The sequence below is a fragment of the Dendrobates tinctorius genome, unplaced genomic scaffold (assembly GCF_039654945.1).
Source record: "Dendrobates tinctorius isolate UK_male_01 unplaced genomic scaffold, ASM3965494v1 ptg000231l, whole genome shotgun sequence".
Classification (NCBI taxonomy): domain Eukaryota; kingdom Metazoa; phylum Chordata; class Amphibia; order Anura; family Dendrobatidae; genus Dendrobates; species Dendrobates tinctorius.
In genome coordinates, this window is record NW_027361898.1 from 2,923,915 (window position 1) to 2,948,211 (window position 24,297).

The window sequence follows — 24,297 nt, forward strand, 5'->3', positions numbered from 1 at the left end:
CTGACAGAAGGCCTTGAGAAGGAAATTGCATTGTTTTTCTATGTCTTGATCAATATGAGCTCCTGAGGTGAACAGAGTAACAGCGGCAAATGGCCATGAAAAATGCATGATTGGAGAGGGGACAGGGGAAGGGGGGGAATGGGCCTCCCAGGGGGCACAGGTTAAACAAACCCCGTACATGTGTACAGTATTGACATTGAAGTGAGAACAGAGGAGTTGACGGTAACAGCAACACTCGACTGCTTTTTCAGCAGCGTTTGGAGCACAGAACCAGCACTGCTCCCATCCACGCCGCATGATATAGTAATAGGACTAACTTTTCTTAATTTTATGTACATCCTTTAGGATTAAAAATCCATGGCTGCTTCCTATAGATATATATATAAATAAAAAATATTGCACCACCCGTGTGTTCAGGTAGTGTGTGGTTATTGCTGCTTACTCCCATTCAATTCAAGTGAGATCTTCTGCAATACCAGCAACAACCTGCAGACCGGTGTTATGCTTCTATCCTGGAAAACCCCTTTAAAGAGCCGTCGGGGGACATAAAAAGTATGTGTGCCTCTTTTGTTCCTGCGGCAGAACACTTAGTGAGAACAGCCACAACTAAGGTGTTATGAGAAAAATGGCAGTGGGGCTGCTTCTTATTAACATTTATAAGGAATAGGAAGTTGACATATTTCTATAGGCTCAAAGTGCATGGAAGTGATATCTCATGACCTTGTCCATCCATACAACATGACATATCATTAAAGGTGCATACCCCCAGTATTGCAATGTCACTGTGACTTCTTTGTTGAGATGAATGCATGACATGAAATGCGTTGACTTCAGTTCATGAGACCGTCCCCTGCAATACTCCATGAGCAAGCATCAAATGCAGAAGCTAACAACCAACACCAACTTGCTTTACCCACCCCCGCCCCAGCCCCTTAGAATAAACATTAGTACATTAGTCACAACTCTTGTGCGAGAGTAGTATTCTCATATGTAAGCTGCCACTTATGTTATGTGAAACTCGTGGATGACCTATTGTGACAATCTGCTATGGTGCATGGTGGGCCTCTGTCACTGTGCGACAGTATCACTCAGTGATGAAAAGTTGCTCAGTCACCTGACTTAAGCATAATTTTTCATTGACTTCCATGAGGTTCATGGACTGAAATTGCATAGGATTCTTACTGTCACCCTTTTCTACAATGTCTGTCATTGTTGCACTGTGTTGCCCACCTTCCATATCAATAAATCTGCTTACAGATGGGTTACTTGATGCAATGCCCTCACATTTCGGTTCTAGCTGCTATACTTCACTCACGGGTTAATGGTCATAAAAGTGGTAACTCAATCCAGGAACTGCCATAAAGTAATATAAGGAAGGTAATTGTGTGGTAAGGGAGATCGATAGTGATTTTCAGCTATCGCCTGCCTTCTTCAGGACATAATCCACCTGCCTTTTAAGCTTAATGGTTTGCTTGTAGAGCAGGCCAAGATGTCACCCGGTACAGAGAGTCGGGCAGTGGGACGGAGCGAGTCCTCCGCCCGAGGTTCCCTGCAGCAGACTGACGCCAGACTGCTGCAGGTGAAACGGCCAAGCACTAAAAGCTCTGCAGGCCACATCAGCGAGAAGGAGCGAGCCCCATATATAATTAATACCTCCTATATAGCCTCCAGAAAACGTGCTGCGGTCTGCAGATTCCTAGAGAACAAGCATTAAAAGAAAACTCCACCCAAAATCCACTGCACCACCCATCCAGAGGCAGAAAACTGACCTGACTGCATTGGATGTGACGCAACTGTATCCAGTCTACACGATCCTCGACATTGGACTGAAGTGAAACAATCCTGCAAAACTCTTGTGAGACTTTCTCCTGATGGGATCAGAGTTTGTAACAGAGGATTGTCTAGTAAGGATAGAATTTCAGCAAACCCTTTAAGACACTACGGCTATGTTTCTTGTTACAATGAAAATGTAACAAACGCTCAGATCAGGAGAGACACTCACAGAGGGTTTTCTACAACTGGATCTAAATCACAATTATTTATGGGCTCAACACACTGGACTAATACATGGAGGACTGTCTAATCTGAACTCAATTTCAGGTATTCCTGGCAGTCTCACTCCTGATCAGAAAGCTTGTTACAATGCATCAGTGAGAGGAGATCCTCTGCAAGCTGAACACTCCAGACTGAGTCATTTTACTTGCAACGATACATTGTTACAAACTAAGATCAAATCAGGAGAAAGACTCACAAATGGCTTTGTGCAAATCATTCCCAGTACAGACAATCCTCTGTGAGCTGAAAACTCCAGAATGATACACTGTATCAGTGGAAATAAAATGTAACAAGCTTTCAGATCGGAAAAAGACTCAGAGGATTTCCTGAAATTGGGTCCAGATTAGACAATCCTATGTGAGCTCAACAGCCTGGACACTATACTGACATTTTATTTGCATGGATACATTGTATTTGTCCAGAGTGTTGAGCCCACAGATGATTGTCTATTCTAGATCCAAGTTTAGGAGGCCCTCTGTGAGTGTGTCTTTGGGCCTGTCTGTTACAATGTATCACTGTAAGCCAAAGCTATCAAATAACAATTCCAGAAAGTCAGAGGGATTTCTGAAATTCCCTCCACTCTAGATAATCCTCTGCGATATCAACACTCCGGACTGATATATTGTTACAAACTCAGATCAGAAGACAGACTACTGACTGAAGGTTTTGCAGAATTGCTTCTCTTGTGTCCAATGTCAGGGCTGTTTAGTTCACAGAAGATTGTCCAGCCAGGATATAGCATCACAATCCCTCAGCTAGGAAGAGTGTTCATTGAAGAAAGGCTTCTTTGGTAAGAATGCTGTAATTCACTGACAGCAAGCACCTGAATGACCAACAAAATCTTTGTACCACTATTTCTTTTCTTGCAGCTGTAAGAACCTCATTAAGATGGAAATGGACCGAGGCATTGCTGTGTTTGCTAATTATCTCCACACACAGACAAAGCTTCCTGTTTTTGTGATCATTCCATGAACCCTTTAGGGGCGGAGGAGTTGTTGGGAGTGCATATTTTTTCTGCTAGAGGACCCTCAACAGAGGGAGAAATGACTGCTGTGGAATTGCACAGAGATTTAAAGGAGATGGACAGAATTCTAGGATGTTAATAGCCCAGTTGCCACCACCAGCGGCTTCCTGCAATGATGACCATCAGCTCCCATTGGCTCAGGGACCTCTATAGTTGAGGCTTTAGGCAGGGTTTTGGTGGGACCTGATGTCAGTCATGGATGGCCATTGGGGAAGATGACCAGAAAGCAGGGATATGTTGAGCCACCATGTTGTTATCCTGTCAATAAGTGAATTGATATTTAAAAAATAAATACAGTCAGGTCCATATATATTTGGACAGTGACAACATTTTTCTAATTTTGGTTCTAGGCATTACCACAATTAAACAAAACAATTCAGATGCAGTTGAAGTTCAGACTTTCATTTGAGGGTATCCACATGAAAATTGGATGAAGGGTTTAGGAGTTTCAGCTCCTTAACATGTGCCACCCTGTTTTTAAAGGGACCAAAAGTAATTGGACAATTGACTCCAAGGCTATTTCATGGACAGGTGTGGGCAATCCATTCGTTATGTCATTCTCAATGAAGCAGATAAAAGGCCTGGAGTTGATTTGAGGTGTGGTGCTTGCATTTGGAAGGTTTTGCTGTGAAGGAAACATGCGGTCAAAGGAGCTCTCCATGCAGGTGAAACAAGCCATCCTTAAGCTGCAAAAACAGAAAAAACCCATCCGAGAAATTGCTACAGCATTAGGAGTGGCAAAATCTACAGTTTGGTACATCCTGAGAAAGAAAGAAAGCGCTGGTGAACTCATCAATACAAAAAGACCTGTGCGCCCACGGAAGACAACAGTGGTGGATGATAGCAGAATAATCTCCATGGTGAAGAGAAACCCCTTCACAACAGCCAACCAAGTGAACAACACTCTCCAGGAGGTAGGCGTATCAATATCCAAATCTACCATAAAGAGAAGACTGCATGAAAGTAAATACAGAGGATTCACTGCACGGTGCAAGCCACTCATAAGCATCAAGAATAAAAAGGCTAGACTGGACTTTGCTAAAAAACATCTAAAAAAGCCAGCACAGTTCTGGAAGAACATTCTTTGGATAGATGAAACCAAGATCAACCTCTACCAAAATGATGGAAAGAGAAAAGTATGGCGAAGGCGTGGTACAGCTCATGATCCAAAGCATACCACATCATCTGTAAAACACGGCGGAGGCAGTGTGATGGCTTGGGCATGCATGGCTGCCAGTGGCATTGGGTCACTATTGTTTATTGATGATGTGACACAGGACAGAAGCAGCCGAATGAATTCTGAGGTATTCAGAGCCATACTGTGTGCTCAGATCCAGCCAAATGCAGCCAAACTGATGGGTCGTCGTTTCATACTACAGATGGACAATGACCCAAAACATAAAGCCAAAGCAACTCAGGAGTTTATTAAAGCAAAGAAGTGGAATATTCTTGAATGGCCAAGTCAGTCACCTCATCTAAACCCAACTGAGCATGCATTTCACTTGTTAAAGACTAAACTTCAGACAGAAAGGCCCACAAACAAACAGCAACTGAAAACCACCGCAGTGAAGGCCTGGCAGAGCATCAAAAAGGAGGAAACACAACGTCTGGTGATGTCCATGAGTTCAAGACTTCAGGCAGTCATTGCCAACAAAGGGTTTTCAACCAAGTACTAGAAATGAACATTTTATTTACAATTATTTAATTTGTCCAATTACTTTTGGTCCCTTTAAAAACAGGGTGGCACATGTTAAGGAGCTGAAACTCCTAAACCCTTCATCCAATGTTAATGTAGATACCCTCAAATGAAAGCTGAAAGTCTGAACTTCAACTGCATCTGAATTGTTTTGTTTAAAATTCATTGTGGTAATGTCTAGAACCAAAATTAGAAAAATGTCTCTGTCCAAATATATATGGACCTAACTGTAAATGTCTTTATCTGCAACACAATAGGACCATCATGCACTATTCATCAGGATTTACGCCTCTATAGATCCAGATGATCTAAGACACCTTATGCGTTTGTGCCCTTTAGTAGTGATTCCAAAACCCCATCCTCGCGGCCCCAACACGTTTTCAGGATCTCCTTAGTATTGCACAGGTGAGAGAACTTGTGGAAGTCTCTGATGCCTTAATAATAATTCAATCACCTGTGTAATACCAAGGAAATCCTGAAAAAGTGACGAGTTAAGGGCCGTGAGGACGGGGTTTGGCAAACTCTGCTGTATGGGGTTCGGTCTTCTGAGGCCTTAGTGCGCCCTCAGCGACTGCCCAACATTAACATGTGGATGATGCTTCCCAGGGAGAACAAAGCCAAAGATCATCCCAATATTTGTTCCAAACGCTTAAAGTTTAGTATCTGAACCCGTTCACATAACAAAACTCCTCAAAATTTGATTTATTGAAAACTGAAAAATATATATATTTAATAAAAAAACAGAACAAAATTGGTCATAGTATATCAAGATTTTTTTTTCCTATAAAATATCAAACAAGCATTCAGTGATGGAAAAGTCAAGGTTTTCACTTTTTTTCCTCAAGCTGGAGATGTAAAAATCATCAAATTCCAGATGCCCTTGGGGCCAATGTCTGAGTAGCTTCCAAATGTCAGAGCAGTGCCCAAAGCGCAGGATTAATAGCTTCTAGTGAAGAGTTGTAGGTCTCATCTATGCAAGGTCCAAAGGTTCTCAGCGCCAGAAGTGTCAAATATATTCATCTTAGTCCCCCCCCCCAAAAAAAAAAGGGGTACACGCAATAAATTAAGCAGTAGAGCAACATCATAGACCGTTCTCCTCTTTGCTACTGCCGGCAGGTATCATGGAAAGCCTCTAAAGTGCGGAAATCCCTCCATGTGGGTGGCAGACCATCCTGCAAGAACTTTCCGCAGCGTTGGCACGGAGCCTGGAACAGCTTGATATAACTTCTTAACCAGGTCTGCAAAAGGGAAGAAGAGGTGGGGGGAGGGGTAGAGAGAGAAGAAATCAAAAATGTCATCCTAGCTGTCATGTTTAATGCTCTGGGTGATGAGATGACACGTTCTGGCCCGGGCCCAGGCCAGACATGCTGATTTCACAACAGCCACTGTGCAAACTACTGCTCAGGAGTTTTGTTTTTTGCAAGGTCAAATGAAAGCTGATTTATAATAATAAAAAAAAAAAGTCAAACTGTATTTTCTTTCTTCCAAGGCTCAGCTATCCTAAAAGCAGCATCCCATATGGCGTGGAAACTTTACGTAATGCACAAAAAAAACCCCATCATAAGCACCAAAAATAGTCTACGCAGAGACAAGGCTATGAATACATATCTCATGTACTGCAATATTTTAAGGGAGTGGTGTCAATGGGAATGGAATAAAAATGAAAGTTTTTTTTTCTTTTTTTAAATATATATCCGATTAATAAGACCTAGAGAAGGTCCTGTCATGGTTGGTTCTTTTGCTGCTGAGAGTACAGGACCTAAATGTGATTCACATGACCCAATAAATAGAAATCCACTGCTAGACTGCCCCAAGTAAAGACATTGGTTGCTAAGCCGTAAGTCCCAAGTAATTAGATTAGGGGTGGGCAATCTTATATTCTGAGAAAGGGCCATTTGGATATTTAAATCATCCTTTGGGGACTTACAAACTGAGCGCTACCTCCACCCACAAAGTACATCCTGACGCTGGCACTAATGTCAGGACATAATCTTTCACTGCATGCGCCTCGGTGTTCAGTAGTGAATGCAGCATACGCGTGCTCACAGAACAAGAAATTAATGGGTTGCCAGCTATCAAAATACAGCAGCCGACACAAGCACTGCAGTCCCTGGGAATCTGCACTGGCAGGAGCTGCATAAAAGGTAATTGAGGGCCGTAAAAGGCCTGAGGTTTCCCACCCCTGAATTATTCAGACATGGCTCAGAAGGATTGGCAACATCCTGCCAACAGAGAAGGCAGCCGGAAGCTGGGCAGCAGTGATGTTACCCCATATAAGCCTGCAGTATAAATCAGACCATGACTACGGAGTAGAGGTAGCCATCGGGTCTCTTGGACTGTGGCATCGGAGCAGAGATAGCCAATGTGGTATGGGTCTCTTGGACTATGACCATGGAGGGGAGGTATTCATTGCGGTATAGGTCGCTCAGACTATGACTTTGGAGCAGAGGTAGCCATTGTGGTATAGGTCACTTGGACTATGACTACGGAGTCGAGGTAGCCATTGCGGTATTGGTTGCATGGACTATGACTTTGTAGCAGAGGTAGCTATTGTGGTATGGATCTCTTGGACTACGACTATGGAGTGGAGGTAGCCATTGTAGCGTGGTCTCAGAGAGGGGGTTCACTCCTATTTGACTCCATTTGCTTTGTTGCTGAGAGTATATGACTTGAGGTACTATTCACAAACCAAGGGAGTGTGTAATTATACTAGGACCCTAGACGGCATAATCAGAAGGTCTATGCCGATAATTTTGAGGCCCCCTATGTTCCATGTACCCCACGGAGTCCGTGCTATTTAACCTCTGGTAGAGCCAAGTGCCAGCTCTGTAAGGAGTCCGTTATGTTGTTCCTGCCATGGCGGCCCTTCATGTCCAGAGGATTGAAGGGGGAGGATTTTCAACAGAAAATGACATTTTCCTAGATTTATGTTGTCGGCATTAGGCTGCTGTTCCCAAAGTAACCAGTGTGTCCGAGACGTCTTCCTGCTGATGAATGAGCGGGTGCTGGCGCCTCATTCAGCGGATTATACAGAAAGAACGCATCCCTCTGAAATTCTCTGACAGGTTTTGTGAAAATGAGAGTGGTGTGATCGGTGGGTAAATAAAAACTTAGGGGAGGCTAAACAGTTACATACTGGATAATTCTTCCTTCAATCAATACAGGAGGAGAGAATGAGGGATGGGCGGCCGCCCGGGACAAACGTTTGTCTGTGTTCAGGCGAGCGCTTTCCCCGCAGAAGCAGTCAATATCTGACTTTACGAAAAACAAAACACTTAAGGTGCATGGTGCAGCCCTAAAGTCATGGGCTCGTTATAACGAGAGACCAACAGGGAAGATTCTTCATGCATGACCATCCCATCCTCCAGCCGGCTACCATGAATGTTCTGGTCTGAAATTTTCCCAAAATGTTGGTGGACTATGATCCAAAGACACATTACAGTCGAACGCCCGTTGTGTTTTTTTTTTTATACAGTCAAATTCACATAATTTTGCTCTTGGGCTTTGTGGAAATTACGTCTTGTACGTTTTTGACAGGAATGAAACCAGGAGCCGATACATTTTTGAGACCCAAGAGCAAAATGCTGGTAAGTGAAAGGACCACTTTACAAAGCAGAGGCCTAAAGATGCTGCTTAAGCTGTTGCCAATGTCCACAGGCTATTATATGACTTGGTGGTGTTTTATAGCTACTTATACCGACACACTTCGGGGTAGGTTTTGATCTAGGGATTATAATTTCATGGCGGTCTGATATAGAGCTTCCCATTTTAAGGCGGTCTAATCTATGGTTTACAATATTTCCGGGTTTCGATCGGGGATCTAAATGTGGGGGACTGGTCTGTCGTGTGTATATATGTGTGTGTATATATATATATGTATACATATATACACACACACAGTACAGGCCAAAAGTTTGGACACACCTCATTCAAAGAGTTTTCTTTATCTTCTTGACTATGCATATTGTAGATTCACTCTGGAGGCATCAAAACTATGGATTAACACATGTGGAATTATATAATTAACAAAAAAGTGTGAAACTGAAAATATGTCTTATATTCTAGGTTCTTCAAAGTAGCCACCTTTTGCTTTGATTACTGCTTTGCACACTCTTGGCATTCTCTTGATGAGCGTCAAGAGGTAGTCACCGGAAATGTCTTCCAACAGTTTTGAAGGAGTTCCCAGAGATGTTTAGCACTTGTTGGCCTTTTTGTCTTAACTCTGCGGTCCAGCTCACCCCAAACCATCTCGATTGGGTTCAGGTCTGGTGACTGTGGAGGCCAGGCCATCTGGCGTAGCACCCCATCACTCTCCTTCTTGGTCAAATAGCCCTTACACAGCCTGGAGGTGTGTTTTGGGTCATTGTCCTGTTGAAAAATAAATGATGGTCCAACTAAACGCAAACCAGATGGAATAGCATGCTGCTGCAAGATGTTGTGGTAGCCATGCTGTTCAGTATGCTTTCAATTTTGAATAAATCCCCAACAGTGTCACCAGCAAAGCACCCCCACACCTCCGTGCTTCACGGTGGGAGCCAGGCATGTAGAGTCCATCCGTTCACCTTTTCTGCGTCGCACAAAGACACGGTGGTTGGAACCAAAGATCTCAAATCTGGACTCATCAGACCAAAGCACAGATTTCCACTGGTCTAATGTCCATTCCTTGTGTTCTTTAGCCCAAACAAGTCTTTTCTGCTTGTTGCCTGTCCTTAGCAGTGGTTTCCTAGCAGCTATTTTACCATGAAGGCCTGCTGCACAAAGTCTCCTCTTAACAGTTGTTGTAGAAATGTGTCTGCTGCTATATCTCTGTGTGGCATTGACCTGGTCTCTAATCTGAGCTGCTGTTAACCTGCGATTTCTGAGGCTGGTGACTCGGATGACAGCAGACGTGACTCTTGGTCTTCCTTTCCTGGGGCGGTCCTCATGTGAGCCAGTTTCTTTGTAGTGCTTGATGGTTTTTGCCACTGCACTTGGGGACACTTTCAAAGTTTTCCCAATTTTTCGGACTGCCTGACCTTCAATTCTTAAAGTAATGATGGCCACTCTTTTTCTTTACTTAGCTGCTTTTTTCGTGCCTGTTAGAATACAAATTCTAACAGTCTATTCAGTAGGACTATCAGCTGTGTATCCACCAGACTTCTGCACAACACAACTGATGGTTCCAACCCCATTTATAAGGCAAGAAATCCCACTTATTAAACCTGACAGTGCACACCTGTGAAGTGAAAACCATTTCCGGTGACTACCTCTTGAAGCTCCTCAAGAGAATGCCAAGAATGTGCAAAACAGTAATCAAAGCAAAAGGTGGCTACTTTGAAGAACCTAGAATATAAGACATATTTTCAGTTGTTTCACACTTTTTAGTTAATTATATAATTCCACGTGTTAATTCATAGTTTTGATGCCTTCAGAGTGAATCTACATTTTTCAAAGTCATGAAAATAAAGAAAACTCTTTGAATGAGAAGGTGTGTCCAAACTTTTGGTCTGTACTGTATATATGAAACATCAGATCTGGCATCTGTGTACAGTGGAGTTATATTATAGCCTGTCGTTAGGGTTGAGATCTGTGAAAAGGTGCGATCTTGTCCTGGGTTGTACATACTTATTTAGGAGGCAACGTATTTGGTCTGTATTCATTTCTTCAGGTCTTCTGGAGACCCATATGTACTATTTGGGATTCGGATTATACTGGTTGGCGGTGTGATCTAGGTAGATGGGCTGGGCACAGTGGCTCTGCTCCATCCATTATGCCCTACTGCTCCGTCCTGCTGTCTTCATTTACGCAGAAAGACTAGTACTGCTGGCGGTTGTAGCCTTCTCATTAAATTTAAGAAATCTACATAGGGCACATAGCACTTAAGTACAGTTGTATGAATAAGTGTTTGCCCCTTTCTGATTTCCTATTCTTTACATGTTTGTCACACTTAAATGGCTCAGATCACCAAATAAATTTCAAAATTAGACAAAGATACCCCAAGTAAACACAAAATGCGTTTTTAAAGAAAGGTCTTTATTATTAAGGGAAAGAGATATCCAAACCTACAGGGCCCTGTGTGAAAAAAGTGATTCCCCCCATCTCTAATACAAATTAACTGTGGTTTATCACATCTTTGGTGAGCGGAGTTCAATTTCCCTAGCCACACCCAGCCCTGATTACTGCAATACCTGTTCTCTAGCAAGAAATCATTTATATAGGAAAAAGTGAAGCAGACCAAAAGACCCTCAAAAGCTAGACATCATGCCACTATCCAAAGAAAATCTGGAACAAATGATAAACAAAGCAATTGACATCTATAAGACTGGAAAAGGATAAAATGCCATTTCTAAAGTTTTGGGACCCCAGTGAATCACAGTGAGAGCCATTATCCACAAATGGCAAAAACATGGAACAATGGTGAACCTTCTCAGGAGTGGCTGGCCAACCAAAATTACCCCAAGAGAGCAGCGACAACTCATCCACGAGGTCTCAAAAGGTGCCCCAACAACATTCAAAGAACTGTAGCCTCACTAGTCTCAGTTAAGAAGGTCAGTGTTCATGACTCCACCATAAGGGTATGTGCACATGTTGTGTATTCTACCGTGGATCCGCAGCACATTTGGCCCTGCGGGTCCGCAGCATATTCTGCCACGTTGTACAGTACCAATAAAATCAATGGAATTTGAAAAACGCTGTGCACATGCTGCGGAAAAATCCGCGCGGATTAACTGCAGATTCATTTCCGCAGCATGTCAATTCTTTGCGCGGATCTGCAGCGTTTCTGCACCCACTGACTTGCATTAATCTGCAGCAAAACCGCAGGTCTCAAAAAGATCTGCGGTTTTGCTGCGGATGAAACGCTGCAGATCGGGAGGGGGGGGGGGGAGAGTTTGGGTGGTGACTGTGCGCGTGTATGGTGTGTGAGCGGTGACTGGGCGTGTATGTGTGTGCGGTGGTCTACAGGGCACATCGGGTTGTCGGGGGGTTTGCGGTGGTGTGTGTATGCAGGCATCGTCCGATGGGACTACAAGTCCCATCGGGCTATGCCTGCTACACTGACAGTGAGTGACATAATAGCCAATGACGGGACAGTAGTAGTCCCATCATCTGGCTAATGTGTTGAATGTTAAAAAAACAAAACAAAACACAACATACACAACATACAAAACATATGACACACAACATGCATACAACATACAGAACATACATACAACATACAGAACATACATACAACATACAGAACATACAACATACAGAACATACAACATACAGAACATATAACATACAGAACATATAACATACAGAACATATAACATACAGAACATACAACATACAGAACATACAACATACAGAACATACAACATACAGAACATACAACATACAGAACATACATATAACATACAGAACATACATATAACATACAGAACATACATATAACATACAGAACATACATATAACATACAGAACATACATATAACATACAGAACATACATATAAAATACAGAACATACAACATATAACATACAGAACATACAACATACAGAACATACAACATATAACATACAGAACACAACATACAGAGCATATAACATACAGAACATACATATAACATACAACACATAACAGAGTACGTACTCACCGCACACATCTAATTCCCCGAAGCCATCGATCACCTGCAATAAAAATAAAATAAACCAACCTATACTTACCTTTCCGCCGTAGTCCAATTAATAACGAGTGTCCCACGATGATCTCCCATGGAGAGGTGCCAAATCAGCTGATGAGACCGCTCTCCAGGGGCTCAAGCAATGAAATGATAGGTGTAGGTAATCCTCCGCTGTGTATCCCTCCGCCAGGAAAGAGGTCCCGTAACCCTAACCCCAATTCTCATACAGCAGTGCTGTAAAGTGAGACTCTGAACTCAGGTAACCTCAGTGATGGACTGCAAGAGGCATTGTCTCCTGTCAGTTCATCACGGAGGCCCTATAGAGCGGGAACATCTGCTAATGTCATTGTTCTATAGGGGAGATCATCGTGGGACACTCGTTATTAACTGGACTGTGTCAGACAGGGAGTATACGATTGGTTTATTATTTTTCTTTCTATTCTAGGAGACACGGGTGTCGTTTGGATCTGGGAGTTAAATAAAAAGATGAAAACAGTGTTGTGTTTTATTTCATTAAAAGACTTTATTCTTATGTGTGTGTTTTTTTTAACCCTTTCAAAAGATTAATAATGGATAGGCGTCTTATTGACGCCTCTCCATTATTAACCGGGCTTAATGTCACCTTCCAATAGCAAATATCTATGGAAATATCTATAGATATATCCATGGAAATATCTATGGAAATATCTATAGATATATCTATGGAAATAGCTATGGATATAGCTATAGATAGATATGAGATATATCTATATCTAACTATCTATCCATATATCTATATCTAACTATCGCATCTATCTATCCCATATTTATCTATCTACTGTATCTATCTATCTATTATCTATCTATTAAGATATGTCTATCTAGCTGTCGTCTGTCATCCGTCTGTCTGCGTGTGTAATGTAGTGTGGGTTGGACAAATGTAAAAGAGGAGGCTGGACAGAAATGACTTGACAAAATTTTTTTTTTTGTAAAATAACATCTTTATTTAGCTTACAAATACGCATACAAATCCGCAGGCAAAACCGCATTGAAAACCGCATCAAATCCGCGGCAAAAACGCATCAAAAACGCGGCAAAACGCACCTGCGTTTTCTGCCAAGAGCTGCGTTTTTTGTGCGGAAAAATCAGCGGGAGAATCCGTACTGTGTGCACATACCCTAAGAAAGAGACTAGGCAAAAATGGCCTGCATGGCAGAGTTCCAAGACGAACACCACTGCTGAGCAATAACATAAAGGCTCACCTTACTTTTGCAAGAAAACATCTTGATGATCCCCTAGACTTTTGGGAGAATACTCTGTGGACTGACAAAAAAAAGTTTAACTTTTTGGAAGGTGTCCCATTACATCTGGCGCAAAAGTAACATAGCATTTCAGAAAAGGAACATCATACCAACAGTAAAATATGGTGGTTGTAGTGTGATGGTCTGGGGTTGCTTTGCTACTTCAGGACCTGGAAGACTTGCTGTGGTAAATAGAACCATGAATTCTGCTGTTTACCAAAAAATCCTGGAAGAGAATGTCCAGCCATCTGTTCGTGACTTCAAGCTGAAGCGTACTTGAGTTATGCAGCAGGACAATGATCCAAAAAAACAGCAAGTCCACCTCTGAATGGCTTAATAAAAAGAAAATTAAGACTTTAGAGTGGCCTACTCAAAGTCCTAACCTTTATCCGATTGAGATGCTGTGGCGGGACCTTAAAAAGGCCGTTCATGTTCGGAAACCCTCCAATGTGGCTGAATTACAACAATTCTGCAAAGATGAGTGGGCCAAAATTTCTCCAGAGCATTGTAAAAGACTGATTGCCAATTATCGCAAACACTTGATTGCAGATGTTACTGCTAAGGGTGGCCCAACCAGTTATTAGGTTTAGGGGGCAATCACTTTTTCACACAGGGACCTGTAGGTTTGGAGTTCTTTTTCCCCTAATAATAAAGACCTTCACTTAAAAACTGAATTTTGTGTTTACTTGTGTTATCTTTGTCTAATATTTACATTTGTTTGGTGATATGAAACATTTAAGTGTGACAAACATGCAAAAGAATAGAAAATACAGGAAGGAGCAATCACTTTTTCACACAACTGTGTTCTAATGCAGATCACACCAGCCAAAGCTCATCGTCAAGCACGAGTCGATCGTAACTGTCTCACGTCCACAGAGATGAGGGGCACCACATATCGCTTAAAATTGCTAATTGTCCTGTTGGAGGAGGATATTGAGCTATTGACTTCCCTCCAGGTGACACCAAAGCTTGGCCCAGACTGGACCACAGATTGATACTGGGGTAATTGTGACGTTCCGACAGTCAGTGAGCTCTGCTGCTCCTCTGAAGGGTCCAGGATATTAGCATATTTATTGAGCGACTGTCAGACTGTTCAGAAAAGGATCTCAGCTGGAGCTTCAGCCAATCATTCACCCCTCTCTCTCCTCCTGGTGATTGTATAGAGTAACCTGGTGCTGACTGTGTTGCAGGACTTCGGGGATCATGAGAACTTTCCACCTGTCAGACAGAATCTGGAAACATTGGGATGCGAGGAAGCCATCTGCTCCTGCTATGCAATATAACATGCTATGTAAATTATGCCGTGGCAATTAGATCATGTAATTGGGCTTTCCTGTGATGAGGAGTCGCCATGCTGCTCCTTGGCCCGAAGGGAAAACTATTGGCATGGCGGTAATACACGGCAAGGACCTGGCAGAGTAACAGGTGTAAGAAGACCCTTGTAAAAGGACATTCAAAAGAAATCATGATACCCCGGGACAAGCCTAGCACCCTACAACCGCTCCTTATCTGCGGATAATCCAGGGACAGTGGAGGTGTCAGATTATCGGACATTCTGGACTGGACTCACAATGTTAACTGCTCCTCAAGATCATGGAGAAGCACAGAATTGTACGTGCTGGCATTCTACTTTCTGCGCTATGGTTCTGGGGTATGTGCCTTAATTCACCACGAACTACTGCAAGAGTCCAGGACAGCAGAAGACTGCACAAGTGGCAAACTATCAGTTAAATATACGTGCCAGACTTATCCATAATGCAAGTGTAGAACATGGGCTCACCATAAACGACCGCACAACCACGTCGGGCATCTGTGGCAGCTGGTAATGCAGCAGGGCTGTCGTGGCGTGATCTGTAACCTGCAACACATGATAATAATCATCATCAATTAGATTGTGAAACATGTTACACACCGATACCATAACTGGGTGAGGGTCACATATGGTTATTCTGTGAGTTGTAGTACAGTCATGGCCAAAAGTTTTGAGAATGACACAAATATTATATTTTCACATGATCTGCTGCCCTCTGGTTTTTGTGTGTTTGTCAGATGTTTTTATCACATACAGAAATATAATTGCAATCATATTATGAGTAACAAAAGGTTATATTGACAGTTAGAATGAGTTAATGCAGCAAGTCAATATTTGCAGTGTTGACCCTTCTTCTTCAGGACCTCAGCAATTCTCCCTGGCATGCTCTCAATCAACTTCTGGATCAAATCCTGACTGATAGCAGTCCATTCTTGCAAAATCAATGCTTTTATTTTGTCTGAATTTGAAGGTTTTTGTTTGTCCACCCGTCTCTTGATGATTCACCACAAGTTCTCAATGGGATTAAGATCTGGGGAGTTTCCAGGCAATGGTCCCAAAATCTCTATGTTTTGTTCCCTGAGCCATTTAGTTATCACCTTTGCTTTATGGCAAGGTGCTCCATGTTGAAAAAGGCATTGTTGATCGCCAAACTGCTCTTGGAGGACATTCTGGTACCATTCTTTATTCATGGCTGTGTTTTTAGGCAAGACTGAGAGAGAGCCCATTCCCTTGGCTGAGAAGCCACCCCACACATGAATGGTTTCAGGATGCTTGACAGTTGGCATGAGACAAGACTGGTGGTAGCGCTCACCTCGTCTTCTCCGAATAAGCCGTTTTCCAGATGTCCCAAACAATCGAAAAGGGGATTCATCAGAGAAATGACTTTACCCCAGTCCTCAGCAGTCCACTCCCTGTACCTCTTGCAGAATATCAGTCTGTCCATGATGTTTTTTCTGGTGAGAACTGGCTTCTTTGCTGCCCTCCTTGAGACCAGGCCTTGCTCCAAGAGTCTCCACCTCACAGTGCGTGCAGATGCACTCACACCTGCCTGCTGCCATTCCTGAGCAAGCTCTGCACTGCTGGTAGCCCGATCCCGCAGCTGAAACACTTTTAAGAGACGGTCCTGGCTCTTGCTGGTCTTTCTTGGGCGCCCTGGAGCATTTTTTGGCAACAAGGGAACCTCTCTCCTTGAAGTTCTTGATGATGCGATAGATTGTTGACTGAGGTGCAATCTTTCTAGCTGCGATACTCTTCCCTGTTAGGCCATTTTTGTGCAGTGCAATGATGACTGCACGTGTTTCTGTAGAGATAACCATGGTTAACAGAAGAGAAACAATGATGCCAAGCACGCCTCCTTTTAAAGTGTCCAGTGGTGTCATTCTTACTTAATCATGACAGATTGATCTCCAGCCCTGTCCTCATCAACACCCACACCTGTGTTAATGGAGCAATCACTGAAACGATGTTAGCTGGTCCTTTTAAGGCAGGGCTGCAATGATGTTGAAATGTGTTTTGGGGGATAAAGTTAATTTTCTAGGCAAATATTGACTTTGCAAGTAATTGCTGTTAAGCTGATCACTCTTTATAACATTCTGGAGTATATGCAAATTGCCATTAGAAAAAATGATGCAGTAGACTGTGTAAAAATTAATATTTGTGTCATTCTCAAAACTTTTGGCCATGACTGTACTTCATCAGTTATCAGTGTCCGGAGTGTATGCATGGAACAGGCCAGTAAAAAATAGAGGCAATGGAGGAGAGGGTGAAAAAAAAATAAACAGGGCCCTTTATATTTCACTCCAGATCCCATCTTGATTTTGGGGATAAAGTAGAGACCATCCATGGAAAAGCGGACACATTTTGCCAGGATGAAGAACGGAGAGGGGCAATTACAACAGTAGTCTGCATCGATTGTCCGGATCTGGGGAGGAGAGATCATAGTCGATGAACAATGGAGAGGAGCAGCGACAGTACAGTCTGCATTGATTGTCCGGACCTGGAGAGGAGAGATCACAGGCGATGAAGAATGGAAAGGAGCAGTGACAGCAGTCTGCATCGATTGTATGGATCTGGAGACGATAGATCATTGTCATCTGGCAGACAGCAGCACTCTCTGCAAATTCCCAACTTCCCGAAAATTGACACTTAAAAAAGAAAAAAAGTGCAACGCCACATCTGGAGAAATGCAAGCCTGCAGGCAACAGGGCTGTCAATCGTGGAGACAGCCTTTATCCAAGCTAACAGCAGCAACAGAAACACAGGGAGATCAATGATAAATGGGGGAGAAAAAAAAAAAAGTACATTTACATTCGCATTCCTGGGAAGAAAAAGGAAGGGAAGATAAAAAATAAAAACTGCTGAAAACAGGAATAAAAGGAGCAGAGAGTGAATCACTAACTTGGTTGTGATCGCCACATTACTCCGATCGTCATGTTCTTTCTGACAACCTACCGTCACAAAAGCTGTATCAATTGTCACCCCACTGTCCTCTTACCAGATATAGCTTAGAAGAGGCTGGACAGGTTCCCATAGGAGCTGTAATCATGGGAATACTGAGGACCTGTCACATTAGGATGACTAGGGAGTCCAATATTACAGGTCCTTTTGCAGCGGCCGAAGCGTCTCTGCAGGTGCAAGTGCTACGTTCCAGTTATTGACAGCTACTAATGAACGCCGGACCTGACATGATGACCGTGTGATGCGCTGCTCTTCATGTCGGTGGTACGCAGGGTATCGATCGCGCCCAGCAAAGGAGAACTGATAAATCCGATTTGCTTGTAACATTCTGACCCTATTAGTCTCACATTAAGGCTTCTGGGAAGACAGATGGCGGGCGGCTTTGTGAATGACCGTGAAGTTGCGCCCTCTCTCACCTTGAGCCGGATCATCAATACCCGGATCCATCGGCCTCATGAATGCATTCATGCTCCGGCTCTTTAGTTGCTCGCACGATATTGACGAGAATATATTTTCATACATTAGCTGTATCATCTCTGCTGCACCATTGCAGAACCTTCCACCCCGAGATACCTGCAGGGGGCAGGCAGGCTGCTAATGGCCATGAAGATCTGTGGGGGTCTGCGCTAATTATTTACTCTCTGTCCAGCCAGACTTTCTTCAAGGACAAGAAATTTGACTCGTGTATAGAAATTTCCATACAGCACAAAGCTGAAGATAGTCAATGGTTTCATTGGTTTTGGATCCTAGAAGTCACTATTTAGGACTAGTGTAACCAAAGATGGCGGCCTCCGCTGGGTGCAGACATATACCTTGCAGAAGGTAAATCTTGTTCCGCGGCCTGTATCTTCGCTTTACGTCCTTAGTCAGCAACCTTTTTTGCCGCTCCGGGGTAGTTACTTATTCACAAGGTCTCTCAGGCTACACATAAATACAGTCTCTGAGATCACCTTCACTTGCTGATTCTCCTCTCTTTGTTTTGTCACATAAGTCTATTGCACCATTAGCTGGAGACTACCCTTATGTTATGGGCTCACCTGATGAGGTGAACGCACTACGCCACAGATCGGGATGAACAGCTTGAATCGGAGATGTTGGTGCAGAGAAACAAGATAATCAGATGCATGTAGAAAAGGTGGAGCAGGATTGGGGATCGGCACTTTGCAGCAGCAAAGTCGGATTGGCAGACAGGCTCCAAACGTAGCAGAACTGAGTGTGAGGACAGCACTTTGAAACAGCAGAACTGGATTGGCAGGGTGACACCTTGGAAAGCAGAGCAAGGTGTGCCATCCAGCATTGTGGAGCAGCAGATCTGTTTGGCACACTTGGTATAGTGGAGCTGAGTGTGCAAACAGCACTTTGGAACAGGAGAGCCCGATTGACAGACAGGCTACCAATAGAGTTTTTATCCTCTTAATATACTGCAGTCATCATATTCTATGTTTCTACATAGAGCTTAGAAGAATTTATCTAGTCCATTTTTAATCATGTCATAGACCTAACGGAAAACAGAAGAATTAACTGGGTAGAAGCGAAAAATGAGCAATTGAAAGTATACAGTGCTACATAATGATGACTGCAATATATTAAGAGGATATATATTTTGATGGGAGTGCTTTTTAATGTAGCAGAGCCGAGTGAGTGGACAGCAGTGGTGTGTGTCAGGAGACACACTTTTTTCAGCGCCCAGTGAAAGTAGATCTGGGTTTGACAGCTGGCTCAGATAGGATGGTCGCGCCTGGTAGCAGCATTGGCCTTACTACCTGATTACTCATCTGAGCTAGCCTTGGAAAAGTCCAGGGAGAATGACTTCACAGGTTCACACCAGGTTCTTATGCTAACATGTGACCAGGGAAGGAGAAAGCAAAGCCCGGCAATGGAGCCAGGACAGGTGAGTAACACACTAACAGTCACCAATACAGACTGGCATTACAGATTGATGAGTGTGGTTATGTAGCATGACGCTCCCTTTACAAATTGCTCAGCAAGTGGACCTGTAGTTTCACCACTGGAGGCAGTCACCCTTTTAGTCTATGACCTGCAACACCACTGCATCAAACCATCACGCACCTGTAGGAAGCTGTTTCAGGGTAGTTTCCACCTCTGTACAGACCACAGTCTACAGATGGATAGACCTACCTCGAATAGGTGGCACTAGAGAGGCAACTGTAGACTCCAGTGATCTAATTTTCACACTTTTTCCTCCATAAATCATCACTGTCAGCTATCCCTAATGAGAACCAGACACCTCCCAAGTCCCATATCACAAATCATGGTCTGAAAATCAGCGAAACAGTTAACATCCAAAGCGGCGGCAGTAATCAGGCCGGCCTCCCGACGGTGCATTCATGGGCATTTTTTTGGCTTGCTTTTTGAAGCTCCGCATGCCGCAAGCCACTGTGTTTACTAGTCTACATCATCTATTCATCTCCGAGCCGGTTACCTGGAGTTTTGTCATAGGAGCGGCTGCACACATCCTATTCTCCAAAGACAATTGGGGAGGTAGAGCGGCTGGACTAGAAAAGTCTAAATGCCACATTAGGAGAAAAAAAACACCCGACAGTGGACTGAGTCTATCTGTGGTCCACAGGGGACCTATTCATCGTCCATTGCGGCCGTGACCCCTCAGGGAATCAGACGCTCCTTTTATTGACAGTTTATTGTGGCAGACAATACCAGTCAGATTTAGGCACGGACGACACAAAGGGAAGGAGTGAAGGCCGGACTCTGCTCCCCGCCATGAAGTTCATGATCCCCCCCGGAGGGTGGGCTGCAAATTAGCATTTAAATCACGGAAACCATATCGCACTCCTATTCAGGGAAGATAGAGATTATTGCAGCTCCTTCTGTGGACCAGGATGGCGGGGAGGAATTATGCCTTCATAGTAATGATCACAATTATTCTGTGACCTCCTTCCAAGAAGCTGAGCTATAGGGAACTGTTTGCAGGGTCCTTACAATAGAGAAATAGAGAGCTGCTGTAATTGCCCTGTGACATGCAGTCAAAGTTTACTTTTTTTCCCATCAAACTACAAGGGATCAAAAACAGGATTTACCATTGACGCCTGGAATCCCCAGTGACAAAAGGGACAGCTGAAGCAGCTCTAGATCAAGAAATGTGTGGCTCGGCCATGGCTTCCCACAGTCTATGATTGAAAGAAATTTGACCAACTCAGTGATCACTTTTTGAAATGGGTCGCCTCTGGTGAAACAACCCCTTTAATTGGAGGAACCTTCTGTCAATTGAATACTCAATCGGAATATTTGAGCCACCCCCATTCTTGCAGGTAAAAAGCCTTCTATGCCCCATATTTAAATAAACACTGCCCCTTTAAGGGGCAGAGCTTAGTAGTCACATGTTTGTAGGGGGCTGAGTGTGACATTAGGGGAGTCACAACCACAACTTGCCACTCTAGTATTATCCATCAAGATTCCTAAAAAGCAGAGTGATGAAGGAGCCGTGCTGATGCACAGATAAGAATAAAATAAAGCCAAAAGCAAAATGGGGCGATGTTTCCATTTTTAGAGGGGGCAGGGATTGAGAGACGAGTTTCATGAGCTCAAGGCGTCGTAAAGTTCAGACTGAGAATGATTTCATCTTCAATACAAGATCTTCCAGACTTCAGACGGCGTCCTGCAAGACGGGGATGGGGGTGACGGCAGAGCTTTTACCCTTCTTGCGGGTGATGTGTTGGATTGTGGACCACGCCTCCTTGTGACCCTTCATAAATAGGTGTAATAAGGCAGATCTGCGGACACCACCCTTATAGCACAGGGGTAGGAGGAATTCGAGTGGTAGAGATCTCCAATACCATTGAGAATGCACACAGAGGATCAAGTCTTGTGAAACATCACACTATGCTGAAGGAAGTAATAAAATCTGGATTATCAGATGACGGACTGAAGGGATGCCAATGTGTCGAAGAGTGATGGACAGGATAACGAAAACATGGCCGCTTCTGTACATTGGTTGTCTCTGGGCCTGAGCTACAATACCAGAGACAGACTGTAAACAGGAGAGGCAGTGTTTCTGGGAGAAAAAAAAAGCAACCGTGTTTGTAAACCTGTAAAATAAGCCACTTTGACATACAGTGAAGGGTCAGGGCACATTCACTGATCTTACCTTTTGGAACACTTGATAGTTGGACTTTGACCATATATCCAGCTGAAAGAAGAAAACAAAAAGGAGAAATATGAGGGATTATCTGTCACACTGCAGTGCTGTATTGTTATAGCAGTATATGGCCTCATGGGCTGCACACTTCCAGTAATCAGGCCTGGGCTAATGATGGACTGGGGTCGTATTCTGGACCACCAGACCACTGTAAAATGCAATTAGGGCATTAAAGATTTACATATTTACTAAGTGCATTAATTATTAAGAAACTACTGGAGATCGATATGGATGGGAGTGATCGCTTCATTATTACCACCAGTGGATGAAGGTACAGCCTTGGAAAGTTCAAGAATGTGTATTCGAAGAATCAAAGTATAAAAGAGGCCTCAGCGTCCATCATGGAGAAATGCAAGAATGGCCGGTGGTGAAGAGCTCAAGGACCCCTACTTCACACTAGATCTAAGGTCCCAGAGTCTGGAAGAAGAGCAGAGAGGCCACAAACCAAGCTGCTTGAGGTCTAGTGTGAAGTTTCCACAATCAGTGATGGTTTGGGGAGCCATGTCATCTGCTAGTATAGGTACAGACACCAGACCCACCGGTGGCTCTGACAGTATGATGTGGGATATTAGGGGTAGTTGTCCAGTTGCTCTGAGGATGATGAAGTGGGATATTAGTGGCCTGTAGCTTTGCTGTCCCCAATGTCTGCTGCTTGACCTTGTTGTAATGGACTGCCGTCTTAGAAATTTTAAGGATGGAGGCCTAAAGCCAGAATTGAGCCCTTCTTTTCCTCACTCAAGACTTTTCTTTTCAACTCCTTTGGCATGGTTAAAAGTAATTTTTTTCATTCCTACTACTTTCGGGATATCACTAGCACCTGTTTTGCCATCCAGCTTGTCCTATTGCAAGAGGATTGTGAACACCACAGCAGGGTTTCTTATACTTTCCTTTGTTAAATAAGATTTGGTTCAGGTGATCACCTAATCAGAAGCACATTAAGTAGAATGGGATCTACTCTGGTTGGAATTCAACTGACACTGGAATGGAATGGCTGTCAGACATGTAGAGAAGCTGATTTTTATAAAACTGTGCAGTGGTCTCTTAATTTTTGCCAGAGCTGTATATACTCACACACACACACCGCCCTATGGCTGCACAGATACTATACAGTCACTGTGCACAGATTCTGTGACTATCAGTTTAAGGGCACCATACTAAAAAAATGATAAAAACAACACACAATTGACGCTATCGTAGAAGAGACTCAGCTGTGTGACTACTACCTGACCAGTGACAATGCCATGGCTGATGAAGGCACATTCCCGATCGCCTTTTCTTCGCTATTTACACCATAAATATTTTCCATTACTGCCCCCATACACAACCTCACACTCCTCGCCCGGGCCCTTTGCACACCACGTTCCTATCCATCGACGGCCCGGATGCCATTTTCTGAAGGTCGCTAGGATGATTTCAAAGATGATAAACGAATCGCAAACCTTCCTCGCTTCTCATATCAAACGGGGACAGTGCCAGCCCCTATTATAGAAATCAGACTGCACCCCCTCCCTGCCGGAGCGGACCCCCGGCCCCTCCCAGACAAGTTCTCCGCTTGGCTTTGAAGTGGTAAGGAAGCAGGGATCAGAAATTACCCCAGAGACGGCTCTGGTGATCTTTGAAGCTCAGCTTTGATAGCTTTGTGCTTTTCACTTGACGAGGTTCGGATGATGTGAGCGGCCGCTGACGTGGGGTAATTAATGAAACCGTTGTCTGAACGGACGCCACTGCTCGACAAGAGGACTCTGTGCAGGCGCTTAAGCTCCCTAAGTGCTACATAGATGGGGTATAGGCACTACAGAGAACAAGATGGATGACGGGGTCCCGGGGAGCCTTACAGAACTGCACAAGGCAGAGGCAACACACCATGCCTGGGGGCTGCTGCTGCCACCTGACATGACACTATGTGGCGGCACTGCTCTGGGGGCAGTTGCCGCCACCTGACATGACAATATGTAGCGGCACTAATCTGGGGGCTGCTGCTACCTGAAATGACACCATGTGGCGGCACTGATCTGGGGGCTGCTGCTGCCACCTGACATGAAACCATGTGACGACACTGATCTGGGGGCTACTCGTGCTACCTGACACAACACCATGTGCCGGCACTGATCTGGGGGCTGCTCATGCCACTTGACATGACACCATGTGGCGGC

At 43.9% G+C, this 24,297-nt stretch overlaps 1 protein-coding gene across 1 annotated transcript in view; it reads right to left on the minus strand.

Moving 5' to 3' along the window:
* Positions 1-5,462: 5,462 nt before the first annotated feature.
* The window catches only part of MED27 (mediator complex subunit 27), a 249,788-nt gene continuing 230,953 nt past the window's right edge, over positions 5,463-24,297 (minus strand). The window contains exons 6-8 of the mRNA XM_073555964.1: positions 22,094-22,135; positions 15,481-15,558; positions 5,463-6,013 (exon numbers count right to left, since the gene is read on the minus strand). Of these exons, the coding sequence (XP_073412065.1) occupies positions 5,879-6,013; positions 15,481-15,558; positions 22,094-22,135 (255 nt within the window). The 3' untranslated portion in view covers positions 5,463-5,878. The remainder of the gene's footprint in view (positions 6,014-15,480; positions 15,559-22,093; positions 22,136-24,297) is intronic.